The sequence below is a fragment of the Halichoerus grypus genome, chromosome 1 (assembly GCF_964656455.1).
Source record: "Halichoerus grypus chromosome 1, mHalGry1.hap1.1, whole genome shotgun sequence".
Classification (NCBI taxonomy): domain Eukaryota; kingdom Metazoa; phylum Chordata; class Mammalia; order Carnivora; family Phocidae; genus Halichoerus; species Halichoerus grypus.
Window position 1 is genome coordinate 174,260,321 of NC_135712.1, and position 16,875 is coordinate 174,277,195.

Sequence of the window (16,875 nt, forward strand, 5' to 3'; positions counted from 1 at the left end):
GAAGCAGACTGTCCTGCTGAGCCGGGAGCCCAATGTGGGGCTCGATCCCAGGACCCTGGGATCATGACCTGAGCCGAAGGCCGTCGCTAAACAGACTGAGCCACTCAGGCACCCCAAATATTAATTCCTTTCCTGTCAATTAACAGCAACAGGTTGTAGGCAATTCAAATTGTCTTTAACTCATTACAATGCATTCTTCAGCAATCATCCAGCTTGAAATACCAAGGGATTCCAAACATTGCTCCAAATAATTTAAGCCATGCCCCTGCTTTGCTCTTAAGAGTCTCTTTAGAAACTTTTATACTCTCTTAAGAATTTAGAAGGATGAAAATAGCCCCATATGAGTTTGCAAGTCTAAATATAACAATAATTTAGGATAACAACACTTTCACTTTTAAACAAATAAGGAAAAAGATCTGATTTAAAAGGCCTATAATATATTCAATTATGCTTTGCTGTCAGCAGAAAATAGGCTGAAATTAATCTGCTCAAAGTTGGGAGATTTTATAACTACTGCACTTAACGGTAATAAAAGTTGCCTACACTCATTATTGTTAGTATCTGAAGCCCTTGAGAATACTTGAAGTTTGTTATGAGTAAATATCATTTGAGAAACAAATTCTGTTGCTATGACATTTACTTCACACGCTGAAAATTCCATCATGGATGGATGTAGATTATTTTGTTTGAAAGAAAATTATGTGGTCCATGCAGGCTATTATGAATTTGACTAAAATTTCAGTATCTCAAAATTATTACCTTTCAAACTTTCCAATTACTGTTTTCCTCTAGGCATGGTACCTGGTCTCAGTCACTAATGTATGCTTTTTCAAAGAGCCATTGCAAAAAGTCAATATATTTCTGGGAAAAAATCATCATAATAGAAATCATTAGAATTTATGAAGTGCTTTCCATCTTCAAAGTGATTTACAAACATTAATTAATCACCATCCAAGAACAGGTACCTACCCAACACACCATTCAGTTCCAGGAATAAATGACAAATCTGCCGAGATTTTATCTAGCATACTTCTTAGTCTTTGATGGGGATGGGAAACAAAACACATCATTACATCAGGATTTCTTTTTTCTCTCATTGAGCTGCACCTTACTGCCTTTATTTAAAGTCATCAAATTTGCTTCTCTCCTGAGCTTTGCTCTGGACAAGGTAAGTATCTTCTAAGCCACGCCTAACCAGATTGTAAAGTATGTTTTTTAAAACAGGAAAATAATTCTGATACTTTCTCAAAACTATTATATTCCACGAATTTTATTTTTATTTATTACTTCTTTCAAGAATATATTATTCACCCACCCAAATCTGGAGTTTAGGCCAGCTTATTATTTTAGTCAGGCTATAAAAAAAAAAAATACTTATTTTCCTAAGGGAACTGGGGGAAAACAAATTGCCCTAACAGTTGGCTGCATAAATCTGTCCAGAAAGCAAAATATGTGTTGTAAGCATCATTCTCTCTGCCCAGGACTGAACTGAGTGCTGTCAAGAAGAAGAATATTAAAAATAATGGAGCAGACAAATTTACCTTTTTATAAAAATTATTTTGCTATGTAAAGAAATGAAAGAAATCCTAACAGCTATTATATATATTTTCATAAAGAAAAGAAATGTTCATATGGAAAAGTAGAAAGCAAATAACCTCTAAATTTTAAAACATTGAAGAGGGGCACCTGGGTGGCTCAACTGGTTGAGCGTCTGACTCTTGATTTTGGTCCAGGTCATGATCTCAAGGTTGTGAGACAGCCCCGTGTCTGTCTCTGCACTGGAACATGGAGCCTGCTTGAGATTCTCTCTCTCTCCCTGTGTCCCTCTCCCTTCCCCCCCAACCCTGAGCAGCTCAAGAGCATGTGCTTGCACTCTCTCTCTCAAAAAAAGAAAAATAATTAATTAATAAAATAATGAACAAATTCAGGATTTTGATATTCTTTTTTCATTATTATCTTGATTATATTAATAGCTTGTTATAAAAGGTTGACCAGACTTCCTAGACCTAAGGTTTATGTATATAAAAAACAATTCCATAGAACACAGAACCTTGCTATTCAAGGGACACAGGGTAAGACTGTGACATACAAACTAGAAGTCAATAAACAAAACCAAGCCCACTAATTTGATGGTAATGAGATAAAGAAGTAAGTGTAAAAAAAGATTAACTAGCCATCAGTTATTTTCAAACTTTTGATTTTTCTCTAAAGATAAAAGCTTTAAATAAGAATAATTGAATTGATTTATATACACTAACCTACTCTTTTTCTGCCAAGTAAGAATATTTTAAAATTGGACATGTAAAGCAAACCAGTATTTATACTCAACTTCATGTCATCAAAGAGTGGACATTTTACCACAAAAAGCAGAAGAAAGCTGTAATCTCTTAAATAGTTCACAAATTATTCATTATTAAAATCTCATCACACCGTATGAACTTTTCTCATTTTTCACTGAACAATGAAAGTTTTATCACAGCTTTGCACTTGGGGACCTCTGAAACGCACCAGCAATTCTCAGTGGAGAGTAGAGATGGGTCAGAATTTCTGAGGGTTCTTTGTGGCTTGAAAAAGCATACTTAATATACCCATTGTTTTAGTAATGAAAATTCAATTAACTCAGAGTTAAAGAAAGCTCAAGAAAGCTCAACACAATTACATAGGCTAGTGAAAATATAGAAATAAATTGGAAAAGCTGTGCAGAGTGTGCGTGTGTCGTGAAAGGTAATGAAACACTGCCTCATACTAAAAGTAGTCCACTCTGCGGCTCAATGGAGAATTGCAGGGGTTTTTTTTGTTTTTTGTTTTTTGTTTTAAAGATTTTATTCATTTATTTGACAGAGAGAAACACAGCGAGAGAGGGAACGCAAGCAGGGGGAGTGGGAGAGGGAGAAGCAGGCTTCCCGCTGAGCTGGGAGCCTGATGCGGGGCTCGATCCCAGGACCCTGGGACCATGACCCAAGCCGAAGGCAGACGCTCAATGACGAGCCACCCAAGCGCCCCAAGAATTGCAGGGTTTTAAAGGAACTCAGAGATCTTGTAATCCAACATCTCATTTTTACAGATGAAGAAACTGTGAAGAATATTTCGATAATTCCATTTCAAAAGTTGATGAGGTTAGAATTGAATTATTTAAACTCATGAAAAACAACACCATAATGGTTATTTTTATGTGTCAATGTGACTGGGCTGCAGGGGGCCCAGATATTTGGTTAATATTCTGGGTGTGTCTGTGAGGAAGTTTCTGGAGGAGTTTGAATCAGTAGACAGAGTGAAGAAAACTGCCCTTTCCAATGTGACTGGACCTCATCCAATCCACTGAAGGCCTAAGTAAATAAAATAAAAGGCTATGGAAGAATTATTTCTGCCTGACAGTCTTCATGCTAGAACATTCGTCCTCTCCTTTCATAGTCAGACTGAGAACAAAAATTATACCATAAGCTCTCCTGGTTCCCAGATCCAGACTGGAGCTAGGCCATTGGCTCTCCTGGTCTGGAATTCTTCGCCTCCATAACTACATATCAATTCCTTATAATCTCCCTCTTTCTCTCTCTTTTTATATATATTTATACATGTGTGCAATTGTGTATACACACTCCTGCACACAAACACACATCCTATTGGTTCTGTTTCTCAGGAGAAACCTGACTAATTCAAGTACTGAGTTCAACAGTGATGTGATTACCAAATTCTTGAATTCTATTGAATTAAATATGTAATTCTACAGCAAGTAATATAATAATTATGGCATATGGGGAGTGTTTAAAAGTTAACATCTCAAAGAGTCTAGCCTGATAAGATCTAGAGGCTTATAAAGAGTAGATTCACTTATGGGAGAGAATGATTATTTTACCGCATTTGAAATCCAAGTAGATTCCAGATATCTCTCACTGTATTTGCTGTTAAAGATAGAAGGCATGTTCTCTTATTGACCACCTTCTGGTGTACAGTTAGAAAAGGGACACTGACCTGGGAGGATTTTAGTGTGAAGAATAGGAGAAGAGAGGACATGGAGCTGATTTGAAGTTAACATTACCTGGCAGCCCATGGCTTTATAGGGTCATAAATCTGCTGTGTCAAGTCTCTTAATCTTATTATTCCCTTTTCCTCTAAGCTGTTTCCAGGTGCAACCACATTTTTTCTCCTTCCTGTAAGAAGTACGGAAATAAGTTATCATGCTTAAAACAGTTTTTAACAGCAATATACTTGGTCAATAAAGGGATCCACTAGAAATCTCTCCTAAATATCAGGCAAGTACATACATCACACAGAATATCTTCCTGAAATGGATTGATGGAATCATCATTGGTTCCATTCTTTAGTCCCATTTAGTGTCCAGAGTAGGTGCACTACTCATTTTTCTTGTAACTTTTTTGGATTTTGACATAAACATAGGCAGGATCTGTTTTCACAGTCTACTAGGCACTTAAGGAAATATAGTAACTTCTTTCATTAGGGGTTTAGTTCATAGCAGCAGATGATGGCAGCTCCATTTGTTGGCAACTTACAACGTTGCATGCATTACACTAAATACTTGTGCACGTTATGTCCTTTAATCCTGATAATAGCAATATGGGGATGTTAAAATATGTGTCCAAGGCTCACTAAGAGTAGAGATTCAAATCAGTCAAGAGCCAAAGCAGATGCTATTTAATATTAATGCCAAGTTAGATTCCAAATAATTAGTATGGGTTGATAAAAAATAAATATTAGATATTGAATAATGCATACTTTTAATACTCCAACAATCATGAATGAAAGCACAACTTCAAACCTGTAAGAGTTACTGATAAGAACTGCCTTAGCCTTCTTCAGACTTGTACACATATGACTATGTATCTAATTCACTTAATCAGTGGAAACAAAAATCTCACAGTATATTTAACTCTCAATACCTGCTTTGAGGAGGAAGATACAAATCTTGTCTCTCACCAAGTTGAGAAAACCATTGAGACCATGTGGCCCTGGTATTTCTGGTCAATACAGATGTGTCGTGGACAGGCAGCTGTTAACATGAGTGTGCCAAACAGCATTTGCTATTGCTTATTTATTTTGCTCCACTGAAACACAACCATATCTTAGGGCATGGAGGAGAATAAGGCTCATTAATTTGTACTGTATGCTTGACACACGATTCAGGCAGGGAGAAATTCTGAACTATGAAAAGTCGTTGTCCATCTGCTGCTGACTACACTGGGTATTTTAAACAGCTCTAAAATACATTAGAAATGAAAAGGACAAAATCCAATTTTGAGGACTGTGTGATTTGAGGGTTGTGAGGATAATTCAAATATTTTCAACATAATTAAGAGGTCGCACCATGTGAAGAAGGCAAAACTAGTGTGACCATTTCTCAATCCTAGCTCCCCAGGACATCAAGTCTGATTGGCTGGGATTGAGGGCAGACGGTCAGGAGGCCAAACTCCTCACGGCTCTTCGTGAAGGAAACGGATGGCCACATGGAATGGCATTAGCCCACTCATTAACCTTACCTTCTCTCGGACTTTTTCCAGAATGCAGTTCCAAGAAGTAGGACCACTGACTGAAATAGGTTCACCTTAGAGAAGAGTCGACCTGCAAACGTCTTTTTAAGTCTTGGACAGTGTAGGATTATTTTTATAGTTGCAGGGAAGATTGACTATATATATATATTGACCAAAATGTCAAAAACTTGGTTAAATAATTCTGTTACTAGATTTATTTATTGTATGAAACAAGGCCACATGCATTGCTAACAATTTGTAATAATTACCTGAGATTTGTTCATGCAACTTTTTCCTTAGGAGAATTCAAAATTGATTTAAAAAATTAAATTTTGCTGTGAGAAATTGCTTATTATATACCAGAGTTGTTAGATTGTCTTAGATGGATGCTTATTTCCCTTTTCTCTTTCTTTGCCGTAAAGCACTTTTTCCTGCCATTTTTCCTCCTAGAAAAGTGAGTTGAAAAGAACATCATGTATATACATATATTATTGGGTACAAATATTTCCCAGCCTCACCTCATTTAGAGGTAAAAGCACATCATCACCCTTTGGAATAGCTTACATTTTAAAAGAATCCCAGCTATAAACAAATAATTACATTTTATTTCCAAGTAGGGTAAAAATTTTTAACACTGAAGTAAATTGCCTGGAGCATGTAAAAAATATACATCTTCTCTATGATAACTGCAACCTATCTCATATTTATCATCGTCATCAAGGGGAGCTATTTATATTTTCCATAGAAGTCACTTAAAAGCCATAGCAGTTACAAATCCACAGATTATCTGGCACTTTCTGAATGTATGTAATCATGTGTGAACTTTAAAATTCAAAAATGTTTAAAATTGTTTTATTAATGTACTATAGATATTTACAAGATCTTAATAATATACACTTTTTTTTTTTCCTTTCCAAACAAGTCTGTATTAATAACATATTTTGTGATGGGGGCTGGAGAGCTTATTTACAGAATGATTTGCTTTCAAAAAATTCTCAAAGACTTATGGTTTTATTCATCGTGTACTTGGTTGAATTGTAAAACAGTAAAAAATGATGACAACTGACAGGGAGGAGACACTAGGTTCTAAGGCCGGAATTCCTCTGGAACTCAAACCTGCAAAACATAAAAACAAAACAAAATACCTTGAGAAAAAATAAAATTGCTTGTTAGATTAAGTTTTCGTGCGTCCTATCATTTCTCTTCTAATAACATGTGCTAGCTGCACTTACATTATATTTAATTTTAGGAAGTGTTGTTAGCCTTCTGTCCTAGGATAACTGTTTTAAATGTAAAAATGAACAAGAAAAATGCCTAAACTGGCCAAGTCTGACCGAAGGGTAGATTAGGATTTGCCAGTGTGTGGTGGCTGAGGATTTCACCCAGCTACCACTTCAGGCAGTTGAGGAAGTGATTCTTCCAAAGCAGAAATAATCAACGATTATTACGTGCTAAATCTGACTGATTGGTGTTACCTGCTTAGAACACTGTATTGAGAGGATTTGAGAGTTGTGACTCAGCTCAGTATGCATGTCATGATTGATTAGAGATGACTGCCACAGAAATGGGAATAGGAGTACATGTGTTTCATAAATTTTCTATCCCTGCTCCCAGAAGCCTATGAGTACCCAGAAAAAACTTTCTGATTTTTGTGCCCATAGAATGAATTCTGCACCAAAGACACACAGTTGTGTGTGTTTTCTTTTGCTTCCTTTTTGAGATTCAAATGAAGAAACATAAAACTGTTTATAATATGTAAGCATGTTGCAAATTTGAGGGATTATTTAAAGAAAACTTGACTCATCACCTCTTGTTCACAACTGTAAATGGAAACATAGACCTTTTATTTTTTTCAGCCAACCTTCAGAGAGCCTAGATCTCATGCTGCAGCTGTCTAGATTCAAAATCTACAACAGCGATGGTGATTCAACTTACTTGACATTTTTGGAATTCTAATTTCCTCACTGCTGCTTCCATCCCCGCCATCGCTAACTGTTCTTATTTCAATCAAGTAGTCTTCTTCAAACGGAACCAGAAGCTCGGCCGATGTATTGTTTGTTTCCAAAATATGTGTTTTACTCTGTCTGTTTTGCCGGTACAGAATCTGAATAAAATGGTGAATCAAGTTAAATGGACAAGTCACTCTTTTTAAAGTCCAGACACTCTCGTGGAACACTATGAGACATATCATTATAAATGCTGTACTCCTTGAATGGGAGTATCCAGTCCGTGCCTTTTCCTTAAATTTAGTCATAAAAAAAAAGATTTTGTCTTTGGCCAATGCTTCTGAAATGAGAATAGATTTATCTCTATTAATTAAATAGCTTGAGGCTATTATCTTTGGAGGTCACTGTGAAAAGTCACTGGTTAGTTTGGACCGGTTTCAAATGTCTGAATACGTGGATTTGCCAGGATATGTTGTCCATTACAACTGATGGAAAAAATTTGCTATGGGTACTTGGCTATACTCTTGTTAGATTCTTTGTATGTTGTTAAAAGCTCACATCCTACTGCAGCCTAACTTCTAGAAATTCTACTTGAATATATTCTTGGACTTCATTCTCATCTCACCTTACTACCCACACACACCATCATATTTTGATGGCAAGGGGAGTCACTTGAAGAAAAATTGTTGTGTATTATTAAGTTTTATTCTTGTTGTTCCATGACACATTACTGTCCTCAGAATATAAAAATTTTCAATGAAGAATTTGAGAGCAGCAATGCTAAGTATTTTTCAAATATTTTTAAAAAGATTCCTGTATTTCCACATGCATAAATTTGTTTCTTATTTGGTTGTAACACTCTTGGTTCCTTAGTAACTTAAATGATATTAGTAAAGAAAAAAACAAAATACTCACCTTGTAGCCCAACACTTCAGACTCATTTTCCATGGTTTTTACGTGCTCCCAGTTCAGGCATAATTTAGAGTTTGTCAGCTTCCAGGCAATGTTAGCTGGTGGTTGGCTTGGAGCTTTAAGGAGATAATAAAAGATCCAAATGAATATTAATTAGCTCACGGTTACTGTATGACCCATCAACATGAAAAGGGAAAATAAGTCCTGGATGATTATCAAAGAAGAAGCAAAAATGTTTTCAGTGTCATTTGAAATATCATATTAATTCTCATCAGAATAAGAAAATTCATTTAAATTCTGGTCATTTGGGACTGTCTTTGTGACAAATTTATGAATTAATAATGGCTTGTTGCATGTCCAGTATTAATTTATTAATCGTTGTTGTTGAGTTTGTTTACTTTACCATACATAAATAGATGGAGGGCTCTGTTATCTAGTGTTCCATTTGATCATCAATCAATGAGCACGTAAAGCAAATTCAGGCTGCAAACCTTTTATACATATCAACACAGAGGTGTTAATTCCTGGTAGTCTTTTCCTTTTTAATCTTATATTAGTTGGGACTCTTTGACTTTAAGTAACACAATCAACTCAAGATATGATAAGCAAAATAGTAAGAGATTGTGAAGCATATTGGGGAATTTCTTAGAACTCCTGCCAAATGCAGCAGAGCTTTAAGAGGGGCCAAATAAAAATGTCAAAAAGTCAAGAAGTTCTTTCTGCTTCCCACAGTAGTGTTTGCTGCATGCTCATCTTCCTATAGACCATTATTTTGTCATTCTCAGGGTATGTGGCACAAATCATGACTGTTCTCCATATCTGACATTTGAAACCTACTCTGTTCAGAGATAGTCCAGTCTAGAAGTCCCAGGAGAAAGACGATGATTGACTTAATTTGGCCATGTTTATCTTAGCCTAATCAATTGTGGCTAGATAGTGAGAAGAATGCATGTCATTTAATATAGAGCTGTTGGGAACCCAGAAAAAAGAAAACCATTACAAACCGGGTGATCATCCCAAAAAGCATTTACTTTAAATCCAAAATGCAGTTTTTAGTTCCCTGAAATTAATGTTGTCTCGGAGAAAGATGGTAAGTAAAAGGGACAATGGCTCTAAGGTAATGGACCTAGTCCAACTGGAGAATTCTACATATGAGAAAACTAGAATCCAGATTGGGAGGCCACTTATCCAAAAGCTAGCAGTTAAAGGGTGACTGAGTCACAACAGAATCCCGGTCTCTTGATTTCCAAGCTGGTGATCCTCCATGACAACATGCTGCTTCTCAAAGATTTGAGTCCACATGATTATTTTTGAGATTCAGAAAACTGGAGAGATTAAAAATAATTCAGCTGGAAGGCAGAGGCAAAGATAAAACTACCCAGCAAGATGTTTTTGGCATCTTATTTGAATTTGTGAGGCTGAATGAGCATAATATTTAACTCATTATAACACTGACGGAAATGGAAATGATTTCTTTTAGAGCTTTGACCCAACTGCTATTTATTCTCTTATATGTCACTGGAAAAGTCTCAGGGTGTCTGACATTGCATTATCATATATTCCCCTGTTACCATAAACCCACAGGGACATTATTCTTGTTCACCTAGTTACTTACACCTCAGCTGGGACATGGCCAAGAGATAAATGTTTCCCCCACTTCTCCCAGTGGGGCTCAGTTCATATTTTATAATGGATTTGTCACATTGAATTATAGTTATTCTTGATCATGTGTTTCTTTAAATTTATTGAGGTCATGTGCCTTGTCCAACTCTGTATTACCAACTACTGGCACAGTGGTTGGCATATAGGAGACATACAATCACATATGTTGAATAAATGACTACATATAGGAGACATACAATCACATATGTTGAATAAATGACTACAATAAGATGGCTAAGGAAAAACCACTAGGAGTCCTGACTGTTTTTCTCAGGTCATATTGACTATGTGCTGGGCTGTGTGCAAACACATAGGTGACACAATGTGGCCAATCCATTCATTATGTTTTCCTATAATCAAGATCAATTGCCATGGCCAAACCTACAGTAATTCATATGATTTATAAGATAGACTGGCCAATTGGATTCAACATGCCTTAGGACATTTCCTGACAATACAAGTCCAATCGTAATTAAAGGCCTAAAGTTTTGCACTTAGTAAGTACTCAATGCATGTTTGTCACTATATTTATTTCTGAAGGACTAGATGTCAACAATAATTGTTTTGTAACTATTCCCCCTCAACTATCCCAGAGTGCCTTCTCTAATCTTTTTCTCAGTTATAAAAGAGATAATATAAAAATTCTCACAAGATTTCATAGTTTTAATATCTAGTATGCTCTTGTGGCACATTTCTTTTACTTCTGTTCTTTAAAAAGAAGCACTAACATTAATGACATCATAGAATCAATACAGAGAAAATATAGATTTACTCCTTTGATGTCACTGGCAGTGATGGACTCTGAAGTTTTCATCTATTTCTGTGTCTATTTTGTTTGTTTATTTAGAGTAAAAGCACTGTTTTCAACACTATGAATCCACTGGTGAAGCTCCAGGCTGGGAGACAGAACTGACTTCTATCAACTATGTGGACAAGGAGTTGATGACTATAGCCACAACACCAAAATGTTTGTATTTGTTTCTTCATCTACCAAAGCATAAGTAAAGTATTCTGTGGACATAAAATGAGAAGAGGTTTATCAGGAATGAGTTCTTGGTATGAATGGCCAATGGCACAGATCACTTAGAATGCTTTACTCTCTTGCTATCCGGGAGGTGAAAGAGCTGGCCTTAAAAGTCAGAGAGATGTGAATCTGTATCTAGTCTCTTCCAGGAGGCCTGGTTTTCCATCTTTGAAATGAGACAAGAATCTCCTAGTTTATAAGATTTTTAGCTTATCTGTACTAAAATATGAAAGGTTCCTCACTTGGTTAGTGGTACATGCTAAAAAACTCAGTAACTGCTAATTCTATTTCCTGAGAGTAACAATTCTCCAGCGTGGTCTTATGACATAATCAATTTTTCAATTGTGTTCAAAGTGGTTTGTTAGTAGTAATACAATTCCAAAGTTTGCAAATGATCCACTTCTTAAATATAATTAGGATAAATTTAAGATTTGCCCTTAATAATATTGCTCTTCTTGGGTTCTTTATATGCTTTTTGAAAGACAGATAAAGTGGTAGAGTTTTAGCCAATTATCTGGGAAATTATCATAGTCTATCATCTTTCTTATCTTTGTCCATGAGGATGACTCCAATGCCAATGCCTTTTGTCTAGTATTTAAATAAAAACTTTCTGAAAGTTGCTTTAGAAAGTTGCTTAATATGAACACTATTAACTGTTCTGGTTTCATGAGCCTAATGTACTTGATTAAACTGGATTTCAAATACCTATGATGACATTGAGATTTCTATTGCCTTGAACATCTAAAACACTGTCACATGGATAATATGAAACACATGCCATGGATATTTGTACCAAGTTGGCCAATGGGAAACTCAACAAACAAGCATTTTTTTAATTTTAAAAATCTTTCTGGGCAATTTTCAAAGACTAAATCATTTTCTATTAATCAAATGACAGAGCAACATTAAACTAGCCCTCTACAGCTCTAATGGTTTCCCTGTGATCAATTTTTCTGTAGATGGCATTTATATTCAACTGTAGTTCACACTGTGAACTCAATTCAAAAACAACTTCTTATGTTACACTTCTAAGTAACAGCATGGGGTTGACATTTGGGCAAGAGAGAAAGAACATAAGTGCAAGATGAAATAAAAGCTTAATTGCAAATTTACAGCAAGAAAAATCCAGTACAGAGTACTAGTCAGTCAATGACAGGGGCCAAATTGAGCCAAAATTTACAAACACTTTGTGTTGCTGGGTCTGAGTATTTCTTTCTATACAAGTAGTGTTGTTGCTGTGTTTTTTTTTTTTTTTTTCTTCTTGGAATTGATGTAAATATTTTTATCCCTTTGATTGTAAGTCTAAATTCTGTTTAAGTGATATCTCTGTGGATCACAATACATTTGCAGTGCCCCTCAGTTGTCTTTTGGAAATAGATCGTTTTCACTAAGCTGTGATACTGTTAAATCACTGATAATCACTTTTTAAAAAAAAAGGGGGGGCCAACAACATCACCAGTAACAATAATAACAAAGTTTTCAGAAGCTTTGCATATGCTGTTCTTTCTGTCTGGAGATCCCTTACATTTGCAGTGCCCCTCAGTTGTCTTTTGGAAATAGATCGTTTTCACTAAGCTGTGATACTGTTAAATCACTGATAATCACTTTTTTAAAAAAAAGGGGGGCCAACAACATCACCAGTAACAATAATAACAAAGTTTTCAGAAGCTTTGCATATGCTGTTCTTTCTGTCTGGAGATCCCTTTGTCCACTAGCTCCTTTTCATGTTTTATGTCATATCAAAATATATACCCTTCACTTCATAGGTCCTCCTTTTTATGTATATCTCAGCTTCTTAATTTATTTGTACCACCTTTCATAATCTATAATTATTTAATTTTTGTTTTGTTTTGTTTTCTTTTCTTTTAGTTTGCCTCTTCACTAAAAGAGAAATTGCCTGAAGTCAGAGATCTTGGCTATTTTAATCTCCATCAGGCACTAACCTATGCATAGCTCATGGGAGGTACTATTTTCTTGAGTGATCGACTGAATCATATTTCCAAAAAAAGGTTCTGTCTTCTGTTAAGCTTACCCAATCAGAATAGGCAGATATTCTGGTAAATGTGAGCTTTGCTGTCTGGGAATTTACAATGGATGATCAAGTATCAGACTGAAAATCTAGACAGTGACAGTATGACTGTATGATGGATGCAGAGTTTTTTGCTGTCACCACTATTCCGAGGTAATCTTGATGTCATCTCAAGGACATGGAAAATCAAAGTTAGATCCAGGGATAGCATTTGGAATCAGAGCTATCTTCAATGTCTCCTTAAAGCCATTCCTCATCTTCACTTTGATTGTCCTTTCATGACCCTTGAAGAAAATTTCTCCAACGATTTATTTATAAAGAGAAAGAAAGTAGAAAGTGCTTTCCTGCTTTAAGAAATGCAAAGAAAGTGAAATCACTACAGAAGAAGTACAAATACATGTTACCATGCACTGAGCTCTCGCTGTATGGCAGCCTCTGGGGCACCTTGGTGTTCATAATATCCTTTAGTTCTCAGAGCAAACCCCAGAGGAAAGTATCATCATCTCTGTTTTTCAGATGAGAAAATGGGTTCTGAGTTATGGGGGAATTAGACCTGCCACACAGGTAGTACATGGCTTAGCTGAGACTCACAGCCAACCTTCTTTCACTCAGGAGTCCCCTTCTCTTTCCAACACTATCTCAAAATGGGCCAGAGTCATGGGACACCCAGCAAATACATTAAAGGGGAAAATATGGGAAACTTATAGATCAGTAGGAAAGACATGTGACTGTTGACAGGTATGGCAGGGGCACAACACACTGAGAGAACACATTAAGTTAGACAAGGGGATGTTAAACTGTAGGTCACTAAGTCTGGGGCTGCCAGGGCTGGACAAGGAGAGAAAGGGAGTTTGGCACAGATGGTGAAAGATTCTCTTAGCTTTTGTTCTGTGGAGTAGAGAAGACAATGAAATTTTGGAAGAATAGGGCATGATTCCATTTTATGAAGAAAAATCCAAAGACCATTTGAGGTTTGGACTGAAGATTTAAGTCTGGAGAGAGAGGGACTATGTAGATGGTGAGAGATGAAGATTATAAATTAGCACAGCGTTCATGGGATGAAGAGATTCAGAGAACCCATATTCATAGTGTCTCTGTCTGACAGATGCCCAAAGAACCTTTCTAAGCATTTGTTTTCTTATATCTAGGAATTAAAATATGAAATTCCTTGATTTGTTGTAAGAATTAAATGAAATAATGCATTGGAAAATTAACTCAGGGCTTGGGATATAGACATGCTCAGTATTTTGTAACTGTGGTAAACAGAATTAGGCCCCCTCCCTCAAAAAGTTCCATATCCTAATCCCCAGAACTTGTGGGATTAGTATTTTTAATCATCCCTCTCTTTTCTTGACTAAGTCAAAGAAATAAAAACCCTTGTAATTCCTAATTTTTTATATGGAAAAGGGGACTGTGCAGATGAGATTAAGGATCTTTAGAAGGGCAAACAAGACTGAGGCAGGAGGGCCAGAGTCAGAGGAGATATGATGATGGAAGCAGAGGATTGGAATCACAGGCAGATTTGAAGACACTAAGCTGCTGGCCTTGAAAACAGAGGAAGGGGTCACAGCTAAGGTGTGTAGGTGGTCTTTAAAAGCCAGAAACCACAAGGAAACACATGTTTTTCTGGACACTCGAAAAGGAGCACAGCCTATGCCAACACCTTAATTTCCAACACTGAAACTCATTTCTGACTTCTGACCTCTAGAAAAGTATGATAATAAATTCAGATTGCTTTAAACCCCTAAATTGTGGAAATCCGAACAGCAACAATAAGAATCTAAAACACTTTGTATCTCATTTTCACAATGTCAATGATATAGAATGTTACAGAATGAAATTAGAGGTTTAATTTGTATTCAAATATGATGAGATGGAGACTTGTAGAACTTCTTATTCTCAAGTCCTTGTTGGCTGTTTTGATCACAACACTGAAGCATACAGATTGGTAAAAGCCAAATTCAAGAAATATTGAAACAAATTTGCCATAAAGAAATTAGGAATTATAAGGTTTTTTTGATTTAATCAAGAAAGAAGGTGTTCTTAAAATAACTAAACTTCGTTTTAAATTTTCTGACTCTCATCTCACTTTTCTCTCAGCAGATATATTCTAACATTACATCTTGGGGAGATTACTCCTTGTTAATCAAACTGTTTTCAAAGGATATGTTCCACACTCTTTGATGAAGATGATCATGTGTTAATGCTCAAACAAACTACCAATAATCTTCTTGGCATTTAATCCAAATTTCAGTTAAGCCCACTTGAAGTATCAAGTACTTAAAGTAGGTCAACTGAACAAACTTGAGATCACCATGTCAAAAATGAGTTTTCTACCTAAACATGGAGGATAGGTTAGCATAAACTAATACACGGTTGATTTAAGTTGTATGGACAATCAAACTGGCAAATTCAGGTTGCAGAAAAAAATTATTTTTTAAGTTTTTAAAGATATACACAATCTTTTTAAAGTAGTTTATTGTTCAAATCTCAGTCCACCTTAAACTGGTCAATAGGAATACATGTAATATGACCTGACTTAAACATTGCCTCAACAACTGCATTATCATGTCTGTCCATTTATCACAATACAAATCTGTGAGGTTTTTTAATGCTATCTTTTTTTTTTTTAAGATTTTATTTATTTATTTGACAGAGAGATAGAGAGCACAAGTAGGCAGAGTGGCAGGCAGAGGGAGAGGGAGAAGCAGGCTCTCCGCTGAGCAGGGAGCCGGACGTGGGGCTCGATCCCAGGACCCTGGGATCATGACCTGAGCCGAAGGCAGCTGCTTAACCGACTGAGCCACCCAGGCGCCCCTTTAATGCTATCTTTACACATTTTTAATCACCCTTGATTTTGCCTGAGATAGAAACTGAATGACACACAAGATGTTCTGTGAGTTTGGCATCTCTCAGTCAGCGAGAATGAAATGCCTGGGCAATCTTAAAACCACTGAATGACTGGAAATTCCATCCAGATTTGCAGATTAGCTGGAAGAGGCCAGACTCCAGAAGGACTCCGGAAGCAAATCATTCTTACCAGCATATGGCAATGGCTTCATTGATATGGTCAGCATGGGATAAAACAAGAAGAGGAATAGAACTATATTTCTAGCTAGTCAGTTCTTGAGGATCGCTCATGACCCAATTTCTTTCCAACTGGGTGGATTGGAAGAGAGCTGGGTTAAGAATTGTTGGTCGCACATACTCTACCCTTGAAATGGACTGATCCCAGAGGCTTTTTGTTCATCTGTTTGTTTTTTTCTTAGCAAGAAACTTTGTATTTTCCAAGGTGCTCCTATAATCAGCACCACATTTGTGCCTCACCAATGATTTGGGAAAGGATTGAGGGCAGAGAGAATTTTTACTTAGTAGGTAAGAAAATTAAAGAAGAAAAAATGGAATGTCTTATTCTGTTTCAGGTAATGAGTCAGAGATGTATCCAGAAATAGAACATAGGTCTTTGGCTGCTGGCCTGGTGATGTGGACAGAAGTGGATTGTGTATTCTACAATCAAAAGTTTAATAGCTGAGATGGTTTCTAAGTTCTTTTTAGATAGGACAAATATATGTATATGGGAAAAAACTTTATATCACTTAATTTTCAAACTATGTTCCAGCACTTATTCTTTTTCAATATACAGGAGAGAAAAGAATACTGCATTTAAAAGCAAGCTATACAGGGGCGCCTGGGTGGCTCAGTCATTAAGCGTCTGCCTTCGGCTCAGGTCATGGTTCCAGGGTCCTGGGATCGAGCCCCGCATCAGGCTCCCTGCTCGGCGGGAAGCCTGCTTCTCCCTCTCCCACTCCCCCTGCTTGT

The 16,875-nt window shown here is 36.4% G+C and overlaps 1 protein-coding gene across 2 annotated transcripts in view; it reads right to left on the reverse strand.

Moving 5' to 3' along the window:
• Positions 1–5,683: 5,683 nt before the first annotated feature.
• The window catches only part of CNTN6 (contactin 6), a 292,999-nt gene continuing 281,807 nt past the window's right edge, over positions 5,684–16,875 (reverse strand). For both annotated transcript variants that reach the window (XM_036079841.2, XM_036079849.2), the window contains exons 21-23: positions 8,345–8,457; positions 7,419–7,587; positions 5,684–6,599 (exon numbers count right to left, since the gene is read on the reverse strand). In XM_036079841.2, the coding sequence (XP_035935734.1) occupies positions 6,499–6,599; positions 7,419–7,587; positions 8,345–8,457 (383 nt within the window). In that variant the 3' untranslated portion in view covers positions 5,684–6,498. The remainder of the gene's footprint in view (positions 6,600–7,418; positions 7,588–8,344; positions 8,458–16,875) is intronic.